The sequence below is a fragment of the Canis lupus genome, chromosome X (assembly GCF_003254725.2).
Source record: "Canis lupus dingo isolate Sandy chromosome X, ASM325472v2, whole genome shotgun sequence".
In the NCBI taxonomy this organism is placed as follows: domain Eukaryota; kingdom Metazoa; phylum Chordata; class Mammalia; order Carnivora; family Canidae; genus Canis; species Canis lupus.
This window is the reverse complement of record NC_064281.1, coordinates 58,683,401-58,710,732: the sequence shown is the minus strand read 5'-3', so window position 1 is coordinate 58,710,732 and position 27,332 is coordinate 58,683,401. Positions and strand designations below refer to the sequence as shown.

The 27,332-nt window shown below is 37.7% G+C and overlaps 1 protein-coding gene across 4 annotated transcripts in view; it reads left to right on the top strand.

The window, feature by feature from the left end:
* ZDHHC15 (zinc finger DHHC-type palmitoyltransferase 15) overlaps positions 1-27,332 on the top strand; it is a 171,197-nt gene that overhangs the window by 120,827 nt on the left and 23,038 nt on the right. Inside the window, exon 11 of one of the 4 annotated variants that reach the window (XM_049107209.1) lies at positions 1,383-8,857. The exons of the other annotated variants lie outside the window; for them this stretch is intronic. Coding sequence (XP_048963166.1) covers positions 1,383-1,528 — 146 coding nt within the window. The 3' untranslated portion in view covers positions 1,529-8,857. Of the gene's footprint in view, positions 1-1,382; positions 8,858-27,332 lie in introns of those variants that run through there. 4 annotated transcript variants of the gene reach the window in all.

The following is a 27,332-nucleotide window of genomic DNA, read 5'->3' as shown; positions in this document are numbered from 1 at the left end:
GGTCTAGCATTTCTATTTTGAAGTCCAGTTTTAGAGTAAGATGGGTTGTTAGGACTAAGCAAGATAAAACCTTCCAAAATTCAGTTACAAAGGGAAAGAGTTCTTGCCCAGCTGACTGAGCACCTCCCTATCGACTCCTGCTGACCCTTTATTGAAAAACTGTATTTTGACCTACTTTCCGTCAGCTATCACTCTTTCAATTTTTTTCTTTTTCAAGTTTTTATTTAAATTCTGATTAGTTAATGTACAGTGTAATATTCATTTCAGGTATAAAATTTAGTGCTTTAACACAATAAAACTCAGGGCGCTACCACAATATGTGTGCACCTTAATCTCCATCACCTAATTAACCGATCCCCAAACACCTCCCCTCTGATAACCATCAGTTTGTTCCCAGATAGCGAAAAGTTGATTTCTTGGTTTTCTTCTCTTTTTCCCCATGTTTGTTTTGTTTCTTAAATTCTACATATAAGTAAAATCATATGGTATCTGTCTTTCTCTGACTTATTTTATTTAGTATAGTACTGTCTAGCTCCATCCATGTGCTTGCAAATGGCAAGATTTCATTCCTTTATATGGCTATTATTCCATTGTATATACATACCACATCTTCTTTATCCAATCATCAGTCAATGGACATTGGGGCTCTTTCCATAATTTGACTCCTGTAGATAATGCTGCTATAAACATCAGGGTGTGTTTATCCCTTCAAATTACTATTTTTAAATCCTTTGGGTTATTACCTAGTAGTGCAATTGCTGAACTGTAAGGTAGTTCTATTCTTAATTTTTTGAGGAACCTCCATACTGTTTTCCAGAGTGGGTGCACCAGTTTGCATTCCCACCAACAGTGTAAAAGAGTTCCATTCTCTACATCCTCACGAACACCTGTTGTTTCCTGTGTTGTTCATTTTGGCCATTCTGACAGGTATGAGGTGATAATCTCATTGTAGTCTTGATTTTTATTTCCCTAATGGTCAGTGATGTTGAGAATCTTTTCCTATGTCTGTTAGCCATCTGTCTTTTTGAAAAAAATGTCTATGCATGTCTTCTGCCCATTTATTTTATTTTTTTATTTTTATTTTTTATTGGTGTTCAATTTGCCAACATACAGAATAACACCCAGTGCTCATCCCATCAAGTGCCCCCCTCAGTGCCCATGACCATTTCTTAACTGGATTATTTGTTTTTTGGGTGTTGAGTTTGATAAGTTCTTCATATATTTTAGATACTAACCCTTTATCAAGTATATTGTTTGCAAATATATTTTCCATCTCATAGATTGCCTTTTAGTTTTGAGGATTGTTCCCTTCAATGTGCAGAAGTATTTTACTTTGATAAAGTCCTAATAGCTGATTTTTGCTTTTGTTTCCCTTCCCTCAGGAGACATATCTAGAAAGAAGTTGCTTCAGCTGATGTCAAAGAGGTTACTGCCTATGTTCTCCTCTAGGATTTTAATGGTTTCCTGTCTCACATTTAGGTCATTAATCCATTTTGAATTTATTTTTGTGTATGGTGTAAGAAAGTGATCCACTTTCATTCTTTTGCATGTTGCTGTCCCATTTTTCCAACACTCTTTGTTGAAGAGGCTATCTTTCCCATTGGATATTCTTTCCTGCTTTGTCGAAGATTAGTTGACTATATAGTTATAGGTTCATTTCTGGATTTTCTATTCTGTTCCATTGATCTATGTGTCTATTTTTAAAATATTTTATTTATTCATTCACAAGAGACAGAGAGAGAGCAGAGACACAGGCAGAGAGAGAGAAGTAGGCTCCTCACAGGGACCCGATGTGGGACTTGATCCTGGACTCTGGGATCACACCCTGGGCCGAGGACAGACACTCAACTGCCGAGACAACCAGGCATCCCTATGTGTCTATTTTTTGTGCCAGTAATATACTATTTTGATCACTACACCTTTGTAATGTAACTTGAAGTCCAGAATTATGATGCTTCCTGCTTTTCTTTGCTTTTTCAGTTCTGTGTTGGCTATTCAGTGTCTTTTGTGATTCCATACAAATTGTAGGATTGCTTGTTCTAGCTCTGTGAAAACTGCTGCTGGTGTAATTTTGCATTAAATGTGTAGATTGCTTTGCATAATATAGACAATTTAACAATATTTGTTTTTCCAATCCATAATCATGGAATGTTTTTCCATTTTTTTGTGTCATCTTCAATTTCTTTCATCAGTGTTTCCTAGTTTTCAGAGTACAGGTCTTTCATCTCTTTGGATAGATTTATTCCTAGGTATCTTATGGATTTTGGTATAATTATAAATGAGATCAATTCCTTGATTTCTCTTTCTGCAGCTTCATTATTAATGTATGGAAATGCAACAGATTTCTCTACATTGATTTTGTATCCTGTGACTTTATGGAATTTGTGTATCAGTCCTAGAAATTTTTTGGTGGAGTTTCTCAGATTTTATGTAGAGTAGCATTTCTTTTCATTTCTGTGGTATTTGTTTGTTATTTCTCCTCTCTCACTTGTGGTTTTATCTACTTGAGTCCTTCCTCTTCTTTTTGATAAGTCTAGGTAAGCGTTAATCAATTTTATTAATTATTTCAAAGAACCAAATCCTAGTTTCATTGATCTGTTCTATTGTTTTTTTAGTTTCTATATGATTTATTCTTTTTTTAAAGATTTTATTTATTTACTCATGTGAGACACACAGAGAGAGTGAGGCAGAGACATAGGCAGAGGGAGAAGCAAGCTAACTGTAGGGAGCCTGTAGGCTCCCTCAATCCCAGGGCTGTAGGATCATGCCCTGAGCCAAAGGCAGACACTAACTGCTGAGCCACAGCTCTAATCTTTATCATTTCCCTTCTGCTGGCTTTAGGTTTCATTTGTTGTTATTTTTCTAGGTCCTTTAGGTGTAAGGTTAATTTATTGCTTTGAGATTTTTCTTGTTTCTTAAGGCAGGCCTGTATTGCTATATACTTCCCTTTTAGGACCACTTTTGCTGCATCCCAAAGGTTTTGGACTGTCTTGTTTCATTTATTATGTTGAGATATAGTCCCTCTAAATCTACATTTTTGAGGGTTTTTTTTTTTATCATGAATGGATGTTGTGCTTTTTTAAAAAAAGATTTTATTTATTTATTCATGAGAGAGAAAAAGAGAGGCAAAGACACAGGCAGAGGGAGAAGCAGGCTCCATGCAGGGAGCCTGATGTGAGACTCGATCCCGGGACTCCAGGATCACCCCCTGGGCTGAAGGCAGGCACTAAACCACTGAGCCACCCAGGGATTCCTGATGTTGTGCTTTTTAAAGTGCTTTTTCTGCATCTTTTGAAATGATCATATGGTTCTTATCCTTTCTTTTATTAATGTGATGTGTCATGTTGATTGGTTTTCCAATAATGAACCAACCTTGCAGCTCAGTAGTAAATTCCACTTAAATGATTATTTTAATATACTGTTGGATCTGATTTCCTAGTATTTTATTGAGAATTTTTGCATCCATGTTCATCAGGGATATCAGCCTTTAGTTCTCTTTTTTTAGTGAAGTCTTTCTCTGGTGTGGGTATCAGGGTAATACAACTCCATGTATTTGTGGTCTTTCCAAATTTTTTCTTGTGATTGACTTCAAGTTTCATACTGTTGTGGTCAGAAAAGAAAGATGCATGGTGTTATCTCAATCTTTTTGTATTTGTTGAGGCCTCATTTGTGATATAATATGTGATCTATTCTGGAGAATTCCCATGTGCACTTTAAAGATTGATTGATTGATTGATTGATTGATTGATTGATTATGAGAGAAAGTGAGTACAGGGGTGAGGGAAGGCCAGAGGGAGTGTAGAGAGAGAATCTCAAGCAGACTCCTCACTGAGCACAAAGCCTAATGCGGAGCTTGATCTCATGATTCTTAGATAATGACCTGAGCTAAAATCAAGAGTTGGACACTTGACTGACTGAGCTATCCATGTGCCCCTCTCCCATGTGCACTTTAAAAGAATGTGCATTCCACTGCTTTAAGATGGAATGTTATGAATATACCTGGTCCAGTGTCATTCAAAACCATTGCTTCTTGGTTGATTTTCTACTTACATGATCTGTCCATTGCTGTAGGTCCATTGCTATAACCTGTCCATTGCTGTAAGTTGCTGCAACATCAGTTAGTTCCTTTATGTTTGTTATCAAAATTTTTAGACATTTGAGTGCTCCCGTGTTGGATGTATAAATATTTACAGTTGTTGTATGTTCTTATTAAACTGTCCCATTTGCCCTTCTTCATCTCTTATTACAGTCTTTGTTTTAAAGTCTACTTTGTTTGATATAAGTATTGCTACTCTGGTTTTCTTTGACATCCATTTGCAAGATACTTGTTTTTCCATCCCCTCCCTTTCAATCTGCAAGTGTCTTTGGGTCTAAAATGAGTCTCTGGTGGGAAGAATATAGATGGATCTAGTTTTTTTTATTTATTCTGACACCATAACTTTTGATTGGAACACTTAATCCATTTACATTCAGGGTAAGTATTGACAGTTATGTATTTAGTGTCATTTTATTACTTACTTTGTCATTGTTTCTGGAGATTTTCTCTGTTCCTTTCTTGTCTTTGTCACTTTTGTTCTTTTCTTTCCACACAAGGAGTCCCCTTTTGTATTTCTTACAGGGCTGTTTTAGTGATCACAGATTCCTTTGGTTTTCTTTGTCTGGTAAGCTCTTTAGTTTCCCTTCTATTTTGAATGATAGGCTTACTGGATAGAGTATTCTTGGTGGCAGGTTTTTCCTCTTCAGCATGTTGTGTATATCATGCCACTCTCTTCTGGCTTGCCAAATTTCTGTTGAGAAATTTCCAGCTATCTAATTTTCTTTTGTAAGTTAGGCACTTATTTTGTCTTGCTGCTTTTAAGAATTTTTTTTCTTCATCACTATATTTTGCAATTTTAATGACAGGATTTGCTGGTGATGGCCTGCTTTTGTTGATTTTGATGGAAGTTCTCTGTGCCTCCTGGATCTTGGTATCATTTTCCTTCCCCAAATCAGGGAAGTTTTCAGCTAATATTTGCTAAAAATAATTTTCTGCTCACTTTTCTCTCTTGTTCTTCTGGGATTCCTATAATATGACCATTACTATATTTGGTGGAGTCACTTAGTTCCCTAAGTCTATTCTCATGTTGCATAAGACTTCTTTCTCTCTTTTGTCCAGCTGCATTATTTTCCATTGTTGTATCTTCCTTATCACTTAATCATTCCTCTGCTTCTTCATTCCATGTGTCCATTGCATCAAGTATGTTTCAAATTTTAATTATTTCGTTCTTCATTTCGTACTGATTGTTTTTTAACTCTTTTATCTCTGCATTAAGGGCCTCTCGAAGTCCTCCATTCTTTTCTCAAGCTTGGTGTCTATCTTTATTATTGTTGCTTTAAATTTTCCACCAGGCATGTTACACTTATCTGTGTTGCTTAGATCTCTGTTAATGACCTTATTTCTTATATTCTTTATTTTAGGATGAATTTTTCCATCTTTGCATTTTGCTAAATCTCTGTCTTCTTCTCTGTGTTAGAAAAGCTATCATTCTTTATCCTGAGAGTAATGGCTTTATGAAGAAGAGGCCGTGTAGTTAGTACTCAGGGCCTGGCACTTCAGAGAGTGTCTGGTGTATGCTGGGTGCACTCTGTTGTTGTGCTTCTCTATCCTTCAAGCCAGTCATCTGCAGAGTTTCTTCTTGCCCGTGGTGGGCAGTGTTTGGTTCTTAGCTAGAATGTGGTAAATTTTAAGTAGGTATGCTCTGCTCTGCTTGTAAAATGAGGCCTGATCCTACTTTCACTAGAACTGAAGCCCTACAGAACTCTCTTGTTGGAAGACATGCTGTCGGTAAGGACTTCCACTGGTGTTCTGAAGAAAAGGCCCACCATATTGAGACTAAGGCCAATGTGACCAAGTAGGTCAGTACTGCTTGAGCACAGGTAATGGAACTTGGAATAAGCCAGTTAGGCAGCTAGTGTTGGTGCTGTGCTGTTTACCATACGTGGCTCTGTGTTCATGCTAAGGGGCAGGGAAGGGAAATGGTGCCCACAGGCTCCTTTGTCCTGGAGAGGCATATGTGTGAATCTACCTCTCAGGGATGCTCCAAGAAGAGTGAACAATGTCCCCCTGTGTGCCTGAGGCATTCTTCAGATCACTATTTCCATACCATCTGCCTTCTCTCCAGGAGCAGGGCAGTGCCCTGAAGCCTCTATCCATCCAAGCCTGCCAACCTTTAGAACTCCAGTCTCTAAACCTTGTTGGTTTCAAGAACTCACAAATACTAGCCCCTCTCATTTCCCTAGCAATGGCTTTAGGGAAGTGTTCTCTTTGTGCATTCCTGTGTGCTTGTCTCTCTCACCTTTTTCCATGACCACTGCTCCCTCCCCTCCACAGCAGCCATGATCCATTTTTCCCCCAAACTACATTTCTGTACTTCCTACCTTCCTTATGTGGCTTTTTCTCTCCCTTTAGTTGTGCAGTTTGTTTTTTCAGTTTTCGGGTTCATTTGTGGGGTATTTAAAATGATTTCATAGCTATCTAGTTATGTTCCAAGAACAAGACCAGCTTAGGGTCCTCCTACTATGCCACTGTTTTAGCTCCAGCTATCACTCTTTCTGAGCCAACTTTTAGTTATAGCAGTTACAAGTGATAAGAATTTTAGTTTAGTTTTGTTTTTTAAAGCAAGCTCTAATAAAAATCAGAGAAATATAGTGTGTTAATAACCTGCTTTGAAATATTTCCACAATGGAAAAAGCTATTCACATCTGAGTCTTGTATTGGTAAGCAAAATACTTTAACTATAAATGTAGCACTACATTATAAAAAGGGTTTTATTTTAAGTCAAACACATTTACTGACACCTCACTGCCTACTAAATAAAATCTAAGATCATTGGGGCAAATTATCTTAGCCATATTTTCCTCCTTGACATTATCTCCCATCTTTATGGGCCTCAAGCTGCCCTTTTCAGCACCTCCACTTCCTCTTGGGATTTTTCTACTTCAATTCTCACAGTGATTATCACAATGGGCCACTAAGAATAGTCTTCCTCCATCAAAGGTATGGAAGCAGCAGATTCTATTCAAAAAGATAATTACTAGGGCACCTGGGTGTCTCAATTGGTTAAGCATCTGCCTTCGGCTCACGTCTTGATCCCAGGGTCCTGGGATTGAGTCCTGCATCAGGCTCCCTGCTCCACAGGGAGCCTGCTTTTCCTGTCTCTGCCTCCTTCTCTTTCTCTCTATCTCTCAAGAATAAATAAATAAAATCTTAAGAAAAAAATAACTGAAACCTAAGGAAAATGTAAGATGGAATGAAGATAGTCAAGTTTTGGGGCACCTGGATGGCTCAGTCAGTTAAGCATCTGCCTTTGGCTCGGGTCATGATCCCAGGGTTCTGGATTGAGCCCTGACTTGGGCTCCCTGCTCAGTGGGGAGTCTACCTCTCCCTCTGCCCCTATCCCCGCTTGTGTTATGTCTCTCTCTCAAATGAATAAATAAATAAATAAATAAATAAATAAATAAATAAATAAAATCTTTAAAAAAATAAAAATAGTTAAGTTTCTGAAATTGAGGTATTTGCATTAACAGATCTGGTAAATAGAGATGAGCTTTCACTGACAAATAACTATATTTTAGCCCCAGGTAAGCTGGTAAACATTATAGATACATTACTTAGTTTCTTAGCGTCTTCGGAACTTGGAGGTACCATGTCTTGTTGTTTTTCTGGATAAACTAAATTCTCAGACCCAAAGTCTGAGACATTCTAAAAAGTCCAACAGTATGACATTCAGAATACCACCAATTTCTTGGATTGGAGCACATGCAATTAAGAATTCTGCTATCTGGGGATCCCTGGGTGGCTCAGTGGTTTAGCACCTGCCTTTGGCCCAGGGCATGATCCTGGAGTCCCAGGATCGAGTACCATATCGGGCTCCCTGCATGGAGCCTGCTTCTCCCTCTGCCTATGTCTCTGCCTCTGTGTGTGTGTGTGTCTCTCATGAATAAATAAATAAAATCTTAAAAAAAAAACAATTCTTCTATCTGTTGATATCTGAAAAAGCAAGAATAAGGTACTTATTAGCTCCTGTGAATAAATGCTCATAAAAATTAAGTGATATAAACTATCTTTTATATAAAATTTATAGGTATCTGTAAATTTTTCATGGCCTCTCTTCATTTATAAATACCATTAGATAATACCAATTCATAATCATATGTCTTCACTAGTTGTTCCTTTCTCTTCAATATGCAGTTTTTCTTAGATGATATGCCTGGTCTCTGTTTTCATTTTGCTTGCCTCCAAAATCTCTACAACCTAGTGATATGGTTCTCTTGGTCTGCCTAGGGACAGGATAGAGGAGTAAAGGAATAACTACTTTCCAGTAGCTGGCCCAGAACATCTCAAGAGTTGATGATGATGATGATGTTGATGATGATTAAAGTATAATTGACATACAATATTGTATTAGTTTCAAGTGTACAAAATATTAATTTGACAAGTCTATATATTACTCAATGCTCACCACAATAAGTAAAGTCACCATAGCACATTATTACAGTACTATTGACTATATTCCTTATGATGTACTTTTTATCTTTGTAATTATTTATTTTATAATTGAAAGTCTGAAACTCTTAATCTCCTTTACCTATTTTGTTCATTCTCCCACCCACTACCTTCTGGCAACCACCAGTTTACCCTCTGTATTTAGGAGTCTGATTTTTGGCTTGTTTTTTAGATTCCTTCATGTAAGGAAAATTGTATGATATTTGTGTTTCTCTGTATGATTTATTTCCTTTAGCATAATACTCTGTAGGTCTAACCATATTGTCATTTATTTTTCTGTGTGGCTGAAATATATATATATATATATATATATATATATATATATATATATAATCGCATGTTCTGTATTCATTTATCAATGGATAGTTAGGTTGTCCATTTTGGCTATTGTAAATAATGCTGCAATAAACACAGGGTTGTATATATCTTTTCAAATAATTGTTTTTGTTTTCTTTAGATAAATACCCAGTAGTAGAATTACTAGATCATATGATATTTCTATTTAAAAATGTTTGACGGGAGGAGGGGCAAGATGGCGGAAGAGTAGGGTCTCCAAATCACCTGTCCCCACCAAATTACCGGGATAACCTTCAAATCATCCTGAAAACCTACGAATTCGTCCTGAGATTTAAAGAGAGGGCAGCTAAAATGCTACAGTGAGAAGAGTTAGCACTTCTATCAAGGTAGGAAGACAGGGGAAAAAGAAATAAACAAAAGGCATCCAAGGGAGAGGGGCCCCGCGAGGAGCCGGGCTAAGGCTGGGGCAAGTGTCCCCAGGACAGTAGAGCCCCGTCCCGGAGACGCAGGAGCTGCACCAATCTTCCCGGGCGGAAAGGGGCTCGCAGGGATTTGGAGCAGGACCCCAGGAGGGCGGGGATGCCCTCAGGCTCCCTGGGACAGTAACAGAGCAACCGCACCCAGGGGAGAGTGCCCTGAGCTCCCTGAAGGGCTGCAGTGCACGCGGCTGAACCCGGGAGCAGATCGGAGGGGCTCGGGCAGAGGAAGAGGCTCCGCGGAAGGGGGCTGCCCGGCTCCGAGAGGAACTCAGAGGGGTTGGGATGGCGGCTCCGCGGAGGGGGCTGCGGGTCGGGGAGCACAAATCCAACAGCGCAGGCTCTGTAGCACTGGGCGCCGGGACACAGCCCAGGATCCCCCCCCCCGCCCGCCCCGGGACAGGCAGAGGCCGGGAGGGCCCAGGACAGCAAGGACGCTCCTACCCCGAGCTGAGCAGATCAGCACCCACGCCCCCGGAGCCTCCAGGCTCCTGCAGAGAGCTCTGTAGTTACTGCAGGAGCTGAATCCAGGGCTCCAGAGCTGCCGCAGCCACTGGGGTTGTTCCTCCTGGGGCCTCACGGGGTAAACAACCCCCACTGAGACCTGCACCAGGCAGGCGGCAGAGCAGCTCCCCTAAGGGCTAACACCTGAAAATCAGCACAACAGGCCACTCCCCCAGAAGACCAACTAGACAGACAAGTTCCAGGCGAAGTCAAGGGACTTAAAGTATTCAGAATCAGAAGATACTCCCCCGTGTTTTTTTTTGTTTTTGTTATTGTTTTTGTTTTGTTTTGTTTTGCCTTTTGATTTGTTTGCTTCCCCCACCCATTTTTTCCTTTCTTCTTTTTCTTTTTCTTCTCTTTTTTCTTTTTCTCTTTTCTTTCCTTCTTTCTCTCCTCTCTATTTCTCCTTTACCCAATACAACTTGTTTTTGGCCACTCAGCACTGAGAAAAATGACTAGAAGGAAAACCTCACTTCAAAAGAAAGAATCAGAAACAGTCCTCTCTCCCACAGAGTTACAAAATCTGGATTACAATTCAATGTCAGAAAGCCAATTCAGAACCACTATTATACAGCTACTGGTGGCTCTAGAAAAAAGCATAAAGGACTCAAGAGACTTCATGACTGCAGATTTTAGATCTAATCAGGCAGAAATTAAAAATCAATTGAATGAGATGCAATCCAAACTAGAAGTCCTGGGATCCCTGGGTGGCGCAGCGGTTTAGCGCCTGCCTTTGGCCTAGGGCGTGATCCTGGAGACCCAGGATCGAATCCCACGTCGGGCTCCCGGTACATGGAGCCTGCTTCTCCCTCTGCCTATGTCTCTGCCTCTCTCTCTCTCTCTGTGTGACTATCATAAAATAAAAATAAAAATTAAAAAAAAAAAAAACAAAAAAAAAAAACAAACTAGAAGTCCTAACGACGAGGGCTAATGAGGTGGAAGAACCAGTGAGTGACATAGAAGACAAGTTCATGGCAAACAGGGAAACTGAGGAAAAAAGAGATAAACAAAAGACCATTAAGATAGAATAAGGGAAATAAACGACACCCTGAGGAAGAAAAACCTACCTTTAATTGGGGTTCCAGAGGGCGCAGAAAGGGACAAAGGGCCAGAAATGTATTTGAACAAATTCTACCTGAAAACTTTCCTAATCTGGGAAGGGAAACAGGCATTCAGATACAGGAAATAGAGAGATCCCCCCCTAAAATCAATAAAAACTGTTCAACACCTCAACATTTAACAGTGAAGCTTGCAAATTCCAAGATAAAGAGAAGATCCTTAAAGCAGCAAGAGACAAGAAATCCCTGACTTTTATGGGGAGAAGTATTAGGGTAACAGCAGACCTCTCCACAGAGACCTGGCAGGCCAGAAAGGGCTGGCAGGATATATTCAGGGTCCTAAATGAGAAGAACATGCAACCAAGAATACTTTATCCAGCAAGGCTCTCATTCAAAATGGAAGGAGAGATAAAGAGCTTCCAAGACAGCCAGGAACTGAAAGAATATGTGACCTCCAAACCAGCTCTGCAAGAAATTTTAAGGGGGACTCTTAAAATTCCCCTTTAAGAAGAAATTCAGTGGAACATTCCACAAAAACAAGGACTGAATAGATATCATGATGACACTAAACTCATACCTTTCAATAGTAACTCTGAACGTGAACGGGCTTAATGACCCCATCAAAAGGTGCAGGGTTTCAGAATGGATAAAAAAGCAGGACCCATCTATTTGCTGTCTACAAGAGACTCATTTGAGACAGAAGGACGCCTACAGCCTGAAAATAAGAGGTTGGAGAACCATTTACCATTCGAATGGTCCTCAAAAGAAAGCAGGGGTAGCCATCCTTATATCAGATAAACTAAAATTTACCCCGAAGACTGTAGTGAGAGAGGAAGAGGGACACTATATCACACTTAAAGGATCTATCCAACAAGGGGACTTAAAATCCTAAATATATATGCCCCGAATGTGCGAGCTACCAAATGTATCAATCAATTAATAACCAAAGTGAAGAAATACTCAGATAATAATACACTTATACTTGGTGACTTCAATCTAGCTCTTTCTATACTCATTAGGTCTTCTAAGCACAACATCTCCAAAGAAACGAGAGCTTTAAATGAGACACTGGACCAGATGGATTTCACAGATATCTACAGAACTTTACATCCAAACTCAGCTGAATACACATTCTTCTCAAGTGCACATGCAACTGTCTCCAGAATAGACCACATACTAGGTCACAAATCGGGTCTGAACCGATACCAAAAGATTGGGATCATCCCCTGCATATTCTCAGACCATAATGCCTTGAAATTAGAACTAAATCACAACAAGAAGTTTGGAAGGATTTAAAACACGTGGAGGTTAAGGACCATCCTGCTCAAAGATGAAAGGGTCAACCAGGAAATTAAGGAAAAATTAAAAAGATTCATGGAAACTAATGAGAATGAAGATACAACCGTTCAAAATCTTTGGGATGCAGCAAAAGCAGTCCTAAGGGGGAAATACATCGCAATACAAGCATCCATTCAAAAACTGGAAAGAACTCAAATACAAAAGCTAACCTTACACCCAAAGGAGCTGACGAAAAAACAGCAAATAGATCCTACAGCCAGCAGAAGAAGACAGTTAATAAAGATTCGAGCAGAAATCAATGAAATCAAGACCAGAAGAACTGTGGAACAGATCAACAGAACCAGGAGTTGGTTCTTGGAAAGAATTAATAAGATAGATAAACCATTAGCCAGCCTTATTAAAAAGAAGAGAGATAAGACTCAAATTAATAAAATCATGAATGAGAAAGGAGAGATCACTACAAACACCAAGGAAATACAAACGATTTTAAAAACATATTATGAACAACTATATGCCAATAAATTAGGCAATCTAGAAGAAATGGACGCATTCCTGGAAAGCCACAAACTACCAAAACTGGAACAGGAAGAAATAGAAAACCTGAACAGGCCAATAACCAGGGAGGAAATGGAAGCAGTCATCAAAAACCTCCCAAGACACAAGAGTCCAGGGCCAGATGGCTTCCAAGGTGAATTCTATCAAACGTTTAAAGAAGATACCATACCTATTCTACTAAAGCTGTTTGGAAAGATAGAAAGAGATGGAGTACTTCCAAGTTCATTCTATGAGGCCAGCATCACCTTAATTCCAAAACCAGACAAAGACCCCACCAAAAAGGAGAATTACAGACCAATATCCCTGATGAACATGGATGCAAAAATTCACAAAAAGATACTAGCCAATAGAATCCAACAGTACATTTAGAAAATTATTCACCATGACCAAGTAGAATTTATCCCCAGGACACAAGGCTGGTTCAACTCTCCTAAAACAATCAATGTGATTCATCATATCAGCAAGAGAAAAACTAAGAACCATATGATCCTCTCATTAGATGCAGACAAAGCATTTGACAAAATACAGCATCCATTTCTGATCAAAACTCTTCAGAGTGTAGGGATAGAGGGAACATTCTTCAACATCTTAAAAGCCATCTATGAAAAGCCCACAGCAAATATCATTCTCAATGGGGAATCACTGGGAGCCTTTCTCCTAGGATCAGGAACAAGACAGGGATGTCCACTCTCACCACTGCTATTCAACATAGTACTGGAAGTCCTAGCCTCAGCAATCAGGCAACAAAAAGACATTAAAGGCATTCAAATTGGCAAAGAAGAAGTCAAACACTCCCTCTTCGCCGATGACATGATACTCTACATAAAAAACCCAAAAGCCTCCACCCCAAGATTGCTAGAACTCATACAGCAATTTGGCAGCGTAGCAGGATACAAAATTAATGCCCAGAAATCAATGGAATTTCTATACACTAACAATGAGACTTAAGATAGAGAAATTAAGGAGTCAATCCCATTTCCAATTGCACCCAAAAGCATAAGATACCTAGGAATAAACCTAACCCAAGAGGTAAAGAATCTATACCCTAAAAACTATAAAACACTTCTGAAAGAAATTGAGGAAGACCCAAAGAGATGGAAAAATGTACCATGCTCATGGATTGGCAGAATTAATATTGTGAAAATGTCAATGTTACCCAGGGCAATTTACATGTTTAATGTGATCCCAATCAAAATACCTGGACTTTCTTCAGAGTTAGAACAAATTATTTTAAGATTTGTGTGGAATCAGAAAAGACCATGAATAGCCAGGGGAATTTTTAAAAAGAAAACCATATCTGGGGGCATCACAATGCCAGATTTCAGGTTGTACTACAAAGCTGTGGTCATCAAGACAGTGTGGTACTGGCACAAAAACAGACACATAGATCAATGGAACAGAATAGAGAACCCGGAAATGGACCCTCAACTCCATGGTCAACTAATATTCGACAAAGCAGGAAAGACTATCCATTGGAAGAAAGACAGTCTCTTCAATCAATGGTGCTGGGAAAATTGGACATCCACATGCAGAAGAATGAAACTAGACCACTCTCTTGTACCATACACAAAGATAAGCTCAAAATGGATGAAAGATCTAAATGTGAGACAAAAGTCCATCAAAATCCTAGGGGAGAACACAGGCAACACCCTTTTTGAACTCAGCCACAGTAACTTCTTGCAAGATACATCCACGAAGGCAAAAGAAACAAAAGCAAAAATGAACTATTGGGACTTCATCAAGATAAGAAGCTTTTGCACAGCAAAGGATACAGTCAACAAAACTAAAATACAACCTACAGAATGGGAGAAGATATTTGCAAATGACGTATCAGATAAAGGGCTAGTTTCCAAGATCTATAAAGAACTTCTTAAACTCAACAGCAAAGAAACAAACAATCCAATCATGAAATGGGCAAAAGACATGAAGAGAAATCTCACAGAGGTAGACATAGACATGGCCAACATTCACATGAGAAAATGCTCTGCATCACTGGCCATCAGGGAAATACAAATCCAAACCACAATGAGATACCACCTCACACCAGTGAGAATGGGGAAAATTAACAAGGCAGGAAACCACAAATGTTGGTGAGGATGGGGAGAAAAGGGAACCCTCCTGCACTGTTGGTGGGAATGTGAACTGGTGCAGCCACTCTGGAAATCTGTGTGGAGGTTCCTCAAAGAATTAAAAATAGACTGCCCTACGACCCTGCAATTCCACTGTGGTGGATTTACCCCAAAGATGCAGATGCAATGAAATGCTGGGACACCTGCACTTCAATGTTTGTAGCAGCAATGTCCACAGTAGCCAAACTGTGGAAGGAGCCGTGGTGTCCATTGAAAGATGAATGGATAAAGAAGATGTGGTTTATGTATACAATGGCATATTACTCAGCTATTAGAAACGACAAATACCCACCATTTGCTTCAACGTGGATGGGACTGGAGGGTATTATGCTGAGTGAAGTCAATCGGAGAAAGACAAACAGTGTATGTTCTCATTCATTTGGGGAATATAAATAATAGTGAAAGGGAATATAGGGGAAGGGAGAAGAAATGTGTCAGAAATATCAGAAAGAGAGACAGAACATAAAGACTCCTCACTCTGGAAAATGAACTAGGGGTGGCAGAAGCAGAGGAGGGCGGAGGGTGGGGGTGAATGGGTGACGGGCACGGGGGGGTCACTTGACGGGATGAGCACTGGGTGCTATTCTGTATGTTGGTAAATTGAACGCCAATAAAAAATATATTTATTAAAAAATATAGGGGAAGGGAGAAGAAATGTGTGGGAAATATCAGAAAGGGAGACAGAACATAAAGACTGCTAACTCTGGGAAACGAACTAGGGGTGATAGAAGGGGAGGATGGCGGGGGGTGGGAGTGAATGGGTGACGGGCACTGGGGGTTATTCTGTATGTTAGTAAATTGAACGCCAATAAAAAATAAATTTAAAAAAAATAAAAAATAAAATAAAATAAAATAAAAATGTTTGAGGGGGCAGCCCGGGTGGCTCATCAGTTTACCGCCACCTTCAGCCCAGGGCGTAATCCCGGAGACTCGGGATCGAGTCACACATTGGGCTTCCTCTGCCTGTGTCTCTGCCTCTCTTTCTCTCTCTCTGTGTTTGTCATGAATAAATAAATAAAATATTTTTTAAAAAATTTTAAAATATAATAAAAAATAAAAATGTTTGAGGAACCCTCATAATATTTTCCAAGTGGTTTGTGCCAATTTATATTCCCAGCAACAGTGCATGAGGGTTCCCTTTTCTCCACATCCTTGCCAGACTTGTTATTTTTTGTCCTTTAATACTAGCCATTCTAAAATATTTAAGGTGATATCTCATTGTGGTTTTTATTGAGTATCTTTTCATATATTCGTTGGTCATTTGTTTATCTCTTTGGAAAAATACCTATTCGGGTCCTATGCCCATTTTTCAGTCAGATTGTTTGTGGGATTTTTTTGGTGTTCAGCTATATGTTTTTAACATATTTTTAATATTAACCCCTTATAAGATATAATTTACAAATATTTACTATCATTTAGTAGGCTGCCTTTTTGTTTTGTTGATAGTTTCCTTTGCTATGCAAAAATCTTTCATTTTGATGTAGTCCAAATACTTTACTTTTACTTTTTTTCGCATTGCCTGTCTACATTTTCTTTTAGGATTTTTGTATTGCAGGTCACACAGTTTGGATTTTAATCCATTTTGAGTTTACTTTTGTGTATGGTGTAAGAAAGTGGTCCAGTTTCATTCTTTTGCATATAATTGTCTAGTTTGCACAACACCATTAGTTGAAAAGGTAGTCTTTTCCCATTGCATATTCTTGCCTCCTTCGTCATAGATTAATTGATCATATGTGTGTGGACTTATTTCTGGGATCTCTATCCCATTCAACTGATCTGTGTCTGTTTTTATCCAGTACCATATGTTTTACTACAACTTTGTAGTATATCTTGAAATCTGAGGTGGTAATACCACAAGCTTTGTTCTGTCTCAAGATTATTTTGGCCATTCAGGGTCCTTTTTGGCTCCATACAAATTTTAGGATTATTTCTTCTAGTTCTAGTTCTATTACATGTTGATAGGCACTGCATTGAATCTATAGATTACTTTGAATAGTATGGACATTTTAACAATGTTAATCCCTCCAATCCATAAGCATTGTATATATTTCCATTTGTTTATGTTATCTTCAGTTTCTTTCACTGATGTCTTAGAGTTTTCAGGTATACAACCAACTTTCTTGGTTAAATTCATTCCTATCCATTGTATTCTTTTTGATACAATTTTAAATGGGATTGTTTTCTTAATTTCTCTTTCTGCTACTTTGTTATTAGTGTATAGAAATGCAACAGATGTCTGTATGTTAATTTTGTATCCTGTGACCTTACTGAATTCATTTATCAGTTCTAATTTTTTGGTGGAATATTTAAGGATTTCTATATGAAATATCATGTCAACTGTAAATAGTGACCATTTAACTTCTCCCTTACCAATTTGGATGCCTTTTATTCAATTTTTTGTCTGATTGTTGTAGCTAGGGCTCCCCATACTATATTGATTATAAGCGGTTAAGAGTGGATATCTTTGTCTTGTTCCTGATCTTAGAGGAAACATTTTTAGTCTTTCACCATTGAGTATGATGTTAGTTGTGGGTTTCTCATATATCACCCATATGTTGAGGTATGTTTCCTCTGAACTCACTGTGTTGAGAGATTTTAATCATGAAAGTATGTTGTCTTTGCTTTCTCTCTATTGAGATGATCATATACTTTTTAATCTTACTCTTGCTAATGTGATATATCACATTAATTGATTTGCAAATATCAAACCACCCTTGCACCCCTGGAATGAATCCCACTTGATCATAGTGAATGATCCTTTAAAGTATTGATGAATTCAGTTTGCTAATATTTTGTGAAGATTTTGCATCAGTGTTCATCAGGAATATTGGCATGTAGTTTTCTTCCTATTCTCTCTCTCTCTCTCTCTCTCTCTCTCTCTCATAGTGTCTTCAGTTTTGGTATCAGGGTTACATTGGCCTCATAGAATATATATATGGAAGCTTTCCTTCCTTTTCCATTTTTTTTGGAATAGTTTGAGAAGAGGTATTAACTCTTCCTTAAATGTTTGGTGGAATTCACCTGTGAAGCCATCCAGTCCTAGACTTTCATTTACTGGAAATTTTTTGACTACTGATTCAATTTCATTACTAGTAATTGGTCTTTTCAGATTTTCTATTTCTTATTCAGTTTTAGAGGATTGCATGTTGCCAGTAATTTATCTAATTTCTTCTAGTTGTCCAATTTGTTGGCATATAATTTTTCATAATATTCTCATATAATTGTTTATATTTCTGCGGTGTTGGTTGTTATCTCTCCTCCTTCATTTCAGATTTTATTTATTTGAGTCCTCTTTTTTTCTTAATGGTTCTGGCTAAGGGTTTATCAATTTTATTTATCTATCATGAACTAGTTCTTGATTTCATTGATCTTTTCTATTTTATAGTCTCTGTTCTTTTTTTCTGATACCTTTAGCTATATAATTAGGTTGTTTATTTGAAGTTTTTCTTTTTCTTTTCTTTTTTTCTTTTTCTTTTTCTTTTTTTTTTTTCTTTTTTTGAGGTAGAGGTGTATTGCTATAATCTTCCCTCAAAGAACTGCTTAGTGTCCCAAGGATTTTGAACTATTGCATTTTCATTTTCATTTGTCTCCATGTATTCTTTATTTTTGTGGTTGTTGTTGATTCATTGGTTGTGTAGTAACATGTTTCTTAGCCCCCATGTGGTTTTGTTCTTTCTAGTTTTTTCTTGTAATTGATTTCTAGTTTCATTGTTTTGTTTGAAAAAGATGATTTACATGATTTCAAGCTTCTTAAATATATTGAGGAATGTTTTGTGGCCTAACAAGCAATCTACCTTGGAGAATGTTTCATGTATACTTTAGAAGAATGTGTATTCTGCTGTTTTTAGATGGAGTGCTCTGTATATATCAGTTAGGTCCATTTGGTCTAATGTGTCATTCAAAGCTACTATTTCCTTGTTGATTTTCTGTCTGGATGATCTATCCAGTCATGTAAGTGGGGAGCTAGAGTCCCCTACATTTATTGTATTGCTGTCAATTTCTACCTTATGTCTATTAATATTTTCTTTGTGCAGTACTTCTAGTTGCGTCTATAAATATTTATAATTATTATATCTCTTGTTGGATTGATCCTTTTATCATTATGTAGTGTACTTCTTTTTCTTTTTTTTTACTTTAGTTGACACACAAAGTTACATTAGTTTCAGATGTACAACTTAGTGATTTTCAAGTTAATATTTTATACTATGTTCATCACAAGTATAGCTATCATTTGTCCTGTTACATCACTATTACAATATCATTACTGTATTCTTTATGCTGCACATTTTATTCCCATGACTTATTCATTCCATAACTCTGAGCTTTTATCTCTCTCTCCCTTTCACCCATTTTGCCCATCCCCTCACTTCCTTCCCTTCTGGCAATCATCAGTTCTTCTTTGTATTTAGAGTTGGATTCTACTTTGTTTGTTTATCCCTTTTTTTACAGGTTCCACTTACGAATAGAATCATATGGTATTTGTCTTTCTCAGTCTGACTTATCTCACTTAGCATAGTACCCTCTAGGTCCCCCCATGTTTTTTCAAATGATACAGTCTCATCCTTTTGTGGCTGTGTAATATTCCATTTTGTATATTTAGGTTGCTTCCATATCTTGACTATTGTAAAGAATGTTACAATAAACATAGAAGTTCATTTATCTTTTTGAATTAGTATTTTCATTTGGGGGGGGGGGTCAATACCCAGTAGTGTAATTATTGGATCATATGGTAGTTCTACTTTTAATGTTTTGAGGAAACTCCATACTGTTTTCCACAGTGGCTATCCCAATTTACATTCCCACAAATGGTGCATGCGGATTCCTTATTATCCACATCCACACCAATACTTGTTATTTATTGTCATTTTGATTTTAGTCATTCTAACTAGTGTAAGGGAGATATGTCAGTGTAGTTTTGATTTATATTTCCCTGATGATTGTGATGTTGAATATCTTTCCATGCTCCTGTTAGCCACCTGTACGTCTTCTTTGGAAAAATGTCTATTCAGGTCCTCTCTCCATTTTTTATCAGTTTTTTTATTGTTGAGTTCTTTATGTATTTTGAATATTAACCCCTAATTGGATATATGACTTGCAAATATCTTTTCTCACTCAATTGGTTGCCTTTTTGTTTTGATGATGATTCTTTAGCTGTGCAGAACCTTTTAGTTTGATGTAGTCCCATTTGATTATTTTGCTTTTTGTTTCCCTTGCATTTGGCATCAATATACAAACACATCAATGACACTGATGTCAAAGACCTTACTACCTATGTTTTTTTCTACAAATTTAAAGTTTTCAGGTCTTATGTTCAAGTCAAATCTATTTTGTGTTGTTTTTTGTGTATGGTGTAAAGTAGTGGTCTAATTTCATTTCTTTGCATGTGCCTGTGTGGTTTTCCCAGCGCCACTTATTGAGGAGACTATTCTCTCTCCATTGTGCATACTTATCTCCTTTGTCATATATTAATTGCCTATATGTGTGTGTCTGGGCTCTCAATTCTCTTCCATTGATCTGTGTGTATTTTTAAAAAGAGTTTATTTATTTATTTATTTATGAAAGAGAGAGAGAGAGGCAGAGACACAGGCAGAGGGAGAAGCAGGCTTCATGCAGGGAGCCTGACATGGGACCGGATCTTGGGTCTCCAGGATCAGGCCCTGGGCTCAAGGCGCTGCTAAACCGCTGAGCCACCCGGGCTGCCCTGTGTGTGTGTTTTTATGCAAATACCAGAATGCTTTGCTTACCATAGCTTTGTGGTATAGTTTTTAACCAGGGAGCAAATCGAACTTCAATAAAAACAAAACCAAAATAACCAGGGAGCATGATACCTCCACCTTTATTCTTTCTCAAGATTACCTTGGTTATTTGGGATCTTTTGTAATTTCATGAAGATTTTAAAATTATTTTTCTATTTCTTTGAAAAACGCACTTGAAATTTTGATAGGGATTGCATTGAATCTGTATATTGCTTTGGGTAATATGGACATTTTAACAATATTGATGTTTACAATCCATGAGCATGGAGTATCTTTCCATTTTTTGTGTGTCTTCAATTTATTTCATCAGTGTCTTATAGTTTTTAGTGTACACGTGTTTTGTCCCTTTGGTTAAATTTATTTCTAGGTATTTTATTCTTTATGATGTAATTATAAATGGGAATATTTTCTTTGTTTCTCTTTCTGATATTTTATTAGTATATAGATATATACACATTTCTGTATATTGATTTTGTATCTTACAAATTTACTGAATTTATTAGTTCTAACAGTCTTTGGTGAAGACCTTAGACTTTTCTACATATGATTTCATGTCATCTGAAATAAAGACCTTGGTACATCTTCCTTTCCAATTTGGATGGCTTTTTTTTCTTGCCTTAAGTATTTCCAATCCTATATTTAATAAAAGTGGTGATAAATAAATAAAGCCTTGTTCCTAATCTCAGAGTAAAAGCTATCAGTTTCTCACCATTAAGCATGATATAGCTGTGGGTTTTTCATATATGGCTTTTATTGTGTTGGGGTATTTTCCCTCCATACCCACTTATTAAGAGTTGTTATAAATGTATGTTGAATATTGTCACATGCTTTTCTGCATCTACTGAGATGATCATAGGATTTTCTTTTCTTTTTTTTTTTTGATCATAGGATTTTCATCTTTCATTTTGATAATGTGGTATATCATGTTGATTGATTTGTGAATGTTGAAACATCCGTACAAAAAAAATATCCTTACATCCCTGAAATAAATCCCCCTTATTTATGCAGTATGATCTTTTTAATGTATTGTTGAATTCGGTTTGTTAATATTTTCTTGAGGATTTTTGCAACTATGTTTATTAAGGATATTAGCCCACAATTATATATTATTGTTGTGTTCTTATCTGGTTTTGATATCAGGGTAATCCTGGTCTTGTAAAGTGAATTTAGAAGCATTCCCTCCTCTTCTACTTTTTGGAAGTTTGAGGATAGGTATTACATTTTCTTTGAGTGTTTCATAGAACTCACCAGTGAAACTGTCTGGTCCTGGACAGTTGTTTGCTGGAAGGTTTTTGATTACTTATTCAGTTGACTTCCTAGTAATTGTTCTATTCAGATTTTCTATTTCTTCGTGATTTACTGTTAGAAGATAGTGGTTGTAAGAAATTTATCGATCTCCTCTTGTTCAATTTGTGTACAGTTGTTCATACTAGTTTCTTATGACTCGTTCTACATCTTATGGTATCAGTTGTAATTTTTCCTCTTTTATTTCTGCTTTTATTTACTTGAGCCCTCTCTTTTTCTTAGAGAATCTAGCTAAAAATTTGTCATGTTTGCTTATCTTTTCAAAGAAGCACCTCCTAGATTCGTTGGTATTTTGTTTAGCTATTTTGTCTCTGTTTGTGCTTTGATCTTGGTTACTTCCTTCCTTCTACTAACTTAAGGCTTCATTCGTTCTTTTTCTAGTTTCTTTAGGTGTAAAGTTAGATTTTTTAGTTTCTATATTATTTATTTCTGCTCTAATCTTTATTATTCCCTTCCTTCTGTTGGCTTTTTTATTTGTTGTTCTTTTTCTAGTTTCTTTAGTTATAAGTTTAGGTTGTTGATTTGAGATTTTTCTTGCTTCTCTACATAGGCTTGTATTGCTATATACTTCCCTTTTAGGAACACTTTTGTTGCATCCCAAAGGTTTTGGAATGTCTTGTTTTCATTTTCATTTGTTTACATCTATTTTTTTATTTCTTCTTTGATTTCCTGGTTAACCCATTCATTGTTTACTAACATGTTATTTAACCTCCATGTACTTTCCAGATCTTTTTTTGTGGTTGACCTCTACTTTCATTGTGTTGTGGTCAGTAAAGCTGTATGGTATGACTTAAATCTTTTTGTATTTGTTGAGACCTATTTTGTTACCTAATACGTGATCTATTATGGAGAATGTTCCATGTGTACTTGAAAAGAATGTGTATGCTGCTGCTTTAGAATGGAATGTTCTGAATATATGTGAAGTCCACCTGGTCCAGTGTGTCATTCAAAGCCATTTCCTTGTTTATTTTCTGTATAGACCATCTGTCCATTGATGTAAGTGGGGTGTTTAAGTACCCTACTATTAACATATTATCCATTAGTTCCTTTATACTTTTATTAACTGTTTTATACAGTTGGGTGCATAAGTATTTATAATTTTTAGATCTTCTTGTTGGATCTTCCCCTTTATTATGATATAGTGCCCTTCTTCATTTCTTTTTTTTTTTTTTTTTTTTTAAATTTTTTTTTTAATTTTTTTATTTATTTATGATAGTTACAGAGAGAGAGAGAGAGAGGCAGAGACACAGGCAGAGGGAGAAGCAGGCTCCATGCACCGGGAGCCCGATGTGGGATTCGATCCCGGGTCTCCAGGATCGCGCCCTGGGCCAAAGGCAGGCGCCAAACCGCTGCGCCACCCAGGGATCCCCCCTTCTTCATTTCTTGTTACAGTATTTGTTTTAAAATCTAGTTTCTCGGGATCCCTGTGTGGCACAGTGGTTTAGCGCCTGCCTTTGGCCCAGGGCGCAATCCTGGACACCCGGGATCGAATCCCACGTCCGGCTCCCGGTGCATGGAGCCTGCTTCTCCCTCTGCCTATGTCTCTGCCTCTGTGTGTGTGTGTGTGTGTGTGTGTGACTATCATAAATAAATAAATAAATAAATAAATAAATAAATAAATAAATAAATAAAAAAAATCTAGTTTGTCCTTGCTAAGCAAAATAAGTCAGTCAGAGAAAGGCAAATATCATGATTTCACTCATATGTGTGACTTAAGAAACAAAACAGATGAACATAGGAGAAGGTAAGGAAAAATAAAATAAGACTAAATCAGAGAAGAAGACAAACCATAAAAGACTCTTAACTATAAGAAACAAACCGAAGGTTGCTGGAGGGGAGGTGTGTTGGGGGATGGGAAGACTGGGTGATGGTCATTAAAGAGGGCACTTGATGGAATGAACACTGGGTGTTATATACAACTAATCTAATCACTAAATTCTACTTCTGAAACTAATAATACACTATGTTAATTAAATTGAATTTATATAAGAATTTTTTTAAAAATCTAGTTTGTCTGATATAAGTATTGCTACTCCAGCTTTCTTTTGAAATCTATTTCTGTGATAAATGTTTTTCCATGCCCTCACTTTCAATCCACAAGTGTCTTTAGGTCTAAAATGAGTCTTTTATAAGCAGCATATTGATAGGTCTTTTTCTTTACTGGAGCATTTAGTCCATTTACATTCAAAGTAAGTACTGATATATATACGCATTTAGTGCCATTTTATTGCTTCTTTTGTCATTGTTTCTGGAGATTTTCTTTGATCCTCTCTTGTCTTTGTCACTTTTCGTCTTCCTTTCCACTCAAAGAGACCTCTTTAATATTTCTTTCAAGGCTCATTTAGTAGTCATGAACTCCTTTAGTTTTTCTTTATCTGGGACATTCTTTACCTTTCCTTCAATTCTGAATGATAGCCTTGCTGGATAGAATATTCTTGGCTACAGATTTTTCCCATTCAGTATGTTGAATATATCATGCCACACTCCCTTCTAAGATACTGTTGAGAAATCTCCAGCTAGCTTTATGGGTCTTCCCTTATAAGTTAAGGATTTCTTTTAACTTGCTTCTTTTAAGATTTTTTTTTTCTTTATCACTGTATTTTGTAATTTTAATTATGAAATGTCTTGGCGTTGGCCTTCTCTTTTGATTTTAATGGGAGCTTTCTGTTCCTCTTGGATCTGGATGTCTCTTTCCTTCCCCAGATTAGGGAAGTTTTCAGCTATTATTTTCTCAAATAAATTTTATGCCCCACTTTGTTTCTCTTCTTCTGAGACTCCTGTAATATGAATGTTATGTTTGATGGAGTCACTGAGTTCTCTAAGCCTATTCTCATGTTGCATAAGTCTTCTTTCTCTCTTTTGTTCACCTTAATTTTCCATTTTTTTCTTCTATATCACTAATTCATTTCTACGTTTCTTGCAACCTGATGTTCATTTCATCAAGCTATTTCCAATCTTATTTATTGCATTCTTCATTTCTGATTGATTCTTTTTTAACTCTTTTATCTCTGTGGCAAGGGTCTCCCTGATGTCTTCCATTCTTTTCTCAAGACTGGTAAGTATCCTTGTGATCATTGCTTTAAATTCTCCACCTAGCATGCCCATCTCTGTCCATGGCCTTATCTTGTTCTTTCATTTGGGAAGAATTCCTCTGTCTTGGCATTTTGTCTGTCTCTGCCTTTGTCTGTATGTTAGAAAAGACAATTGTGTCTCCTGCTCCTGAAAGTAATGGCTTTATGAAGAAGACACCATATAGTGTCCAGGGCCTGGTACTTCAAGGAGCATCTTTGGTGTGTGCTGCATGCGCTCTGCTATTATGTTTTGGCTGCTCTATTCTTCAAGCTAGTCGTCTACAGAGACTGTCCTTCCCTATGGTGTACAGTGTTTGGTCCTTGACCAGAATGTAGTGAGTTTTAAGAAGGTGAACTCTGGTCTGCTTATGTAGAGAATGAGACCTAATACTGCTTCATCTAGAACTGAAGCCCTGCAGAACTCTCTGTTGGGAGACATGGTTTGTACAGGGGTTTCTGCAGGTCTTCTGGAGGAGGGGCCCACTCCACTGAGACTGAAGCAAGCTTGACTGAGAAGGGCAATCTCACCAGAGTGTCGGGGTGTGGGACTTGGTATAAGCAAGGTAGGGAACCAGTATCACTGCTGCACACTGCTTCCTGCAAGTGGTTCTGTGTTTATGCTGTGAGGCAAGGGAGGGAAATGGGGCCAAGTAGCAACCTTGTCCCTAGAGAGACATCCTTGTGAATATGGCCTGTTAGGGAAGCACTCTGAGAACAGTGAATATTCTCCCTCTTGTGTGTCCCAGGTGTTTTTCAGATCACTATTTCCATGCTGTCTGCCTCTGGGTTTTTTGCCGCCTTCTCTCCAGGAGCAATGCAGTGCTCTCTGGGTGCTATCCCATCTAAACCCTCTGCCCTTTAAAACTCTAGGCTTTAAGCCCCACTAGTTGCAAGAACTCATGAAAATCAGCCACTCATTTTATCAGCAAATAGCTTTGGGGAAATGTTCTCTTTGTGTGTTCCCCTGTGTGTTTTACTCTCTCTCATCCTTCTCTGCAACCACAAATCCCTCCCCTCTGTAGCACTCAAGATCCATTTCTCCCCTAAACCATGTCTCCACAATTCCTCTCTTCTTCGTTATGGCTTCTTCTCTACCTTTAGCTGTGGACTTTGTTCTGTCAGTCTTTAGGGTGGTTTCTGCGGTATTTAGAAATATTTTATTATTACCTACCTTTTTTTAAATAAATTTATTTTTTATTGGTGTTCAATTTACCAACATACAGAATAACACCCAGTGCTCATCCCGTCAAGTGCCCCCCCCAGTGCCAGTCACCCATTCACCCCCACCCCCCGCCCTCCTCCCCTTCCACCACCCCTAGTTCGTTTCCCAGAGTTAGGAGTCTTTATGTTCTGTCTCCCTTTCTGATATTTCCCACACATTTCTTCTCCCTTCCCTTATATTCCTTTTCACTATTATTTATATTCCCCAAATGAATGAGAACATATAATGTTTGTCCTTCTCCGATTGACTTACTTCACTCGGCATAATACCCTCCAGTTCTATCCACGTTGAAGCAAATGGTGGGTATTTGTCATTTCTAATGGCTGAGTAATATTCCATTGTATACATAAACCACATCTTCTTTATCCATTCATCTTTCGATGGACACCAAGGATCCTTCCACAGTTTGGCTATTGTGGCCATTGCTGCTATAAACATCGGGGTGCAGGTGTCCTGGCGTTTCATTGCATCTGTATCTTTGGGGTAAATCCCCAACAGAGCAATTGCTGGGTCGTAGGGCAGTCTATTTTTAACTCTTTGAGGAACCTCCACACAGTTTTCCAGTGTGGCTGCATCAGTTCACATTCCAACCAACAGTGTAAGAGGGTTCCCTTTTCTCCGTATCCTCTCCAACATTTGTGGTTTCCTGCCTTGTTAATTTTCCCCATTCTCACTGGTGTGAGGTGGTATCTCATTGTGGTTTTGATTTGTATTTCCCTGATGGCAAGTGATGCAGAGCATTTTCTAATGTGCATGTTGGCCATGTCTATGTCTTCCTCTGTGAGATTTCTCTTCATGTCTTTTGCCCATTTCATGACTGGATTGTTTGTTTCTTTGGTGTTGAATTTAATAAGTTATTTATAGATCTTGGAAACTAGCCCTTTATCTGATACGTATTATCTACCTATCTTTGAGGGATGATACAAACCTAGGGTCCACCTACTCCCCTGCCATCTTCCACCCAAATCCCTATTTTAATAATTTTAATATAGTATGTCCCAGAAGGGATTTTTTGTCAAGAAAAAAATCTCCTTAATACAAAAACAAATATTTGCTTTAACTTGCTAATTCAGTCTTCTAGTGTTTATGATAAACCAGGGCTCAGAAAAATTAGT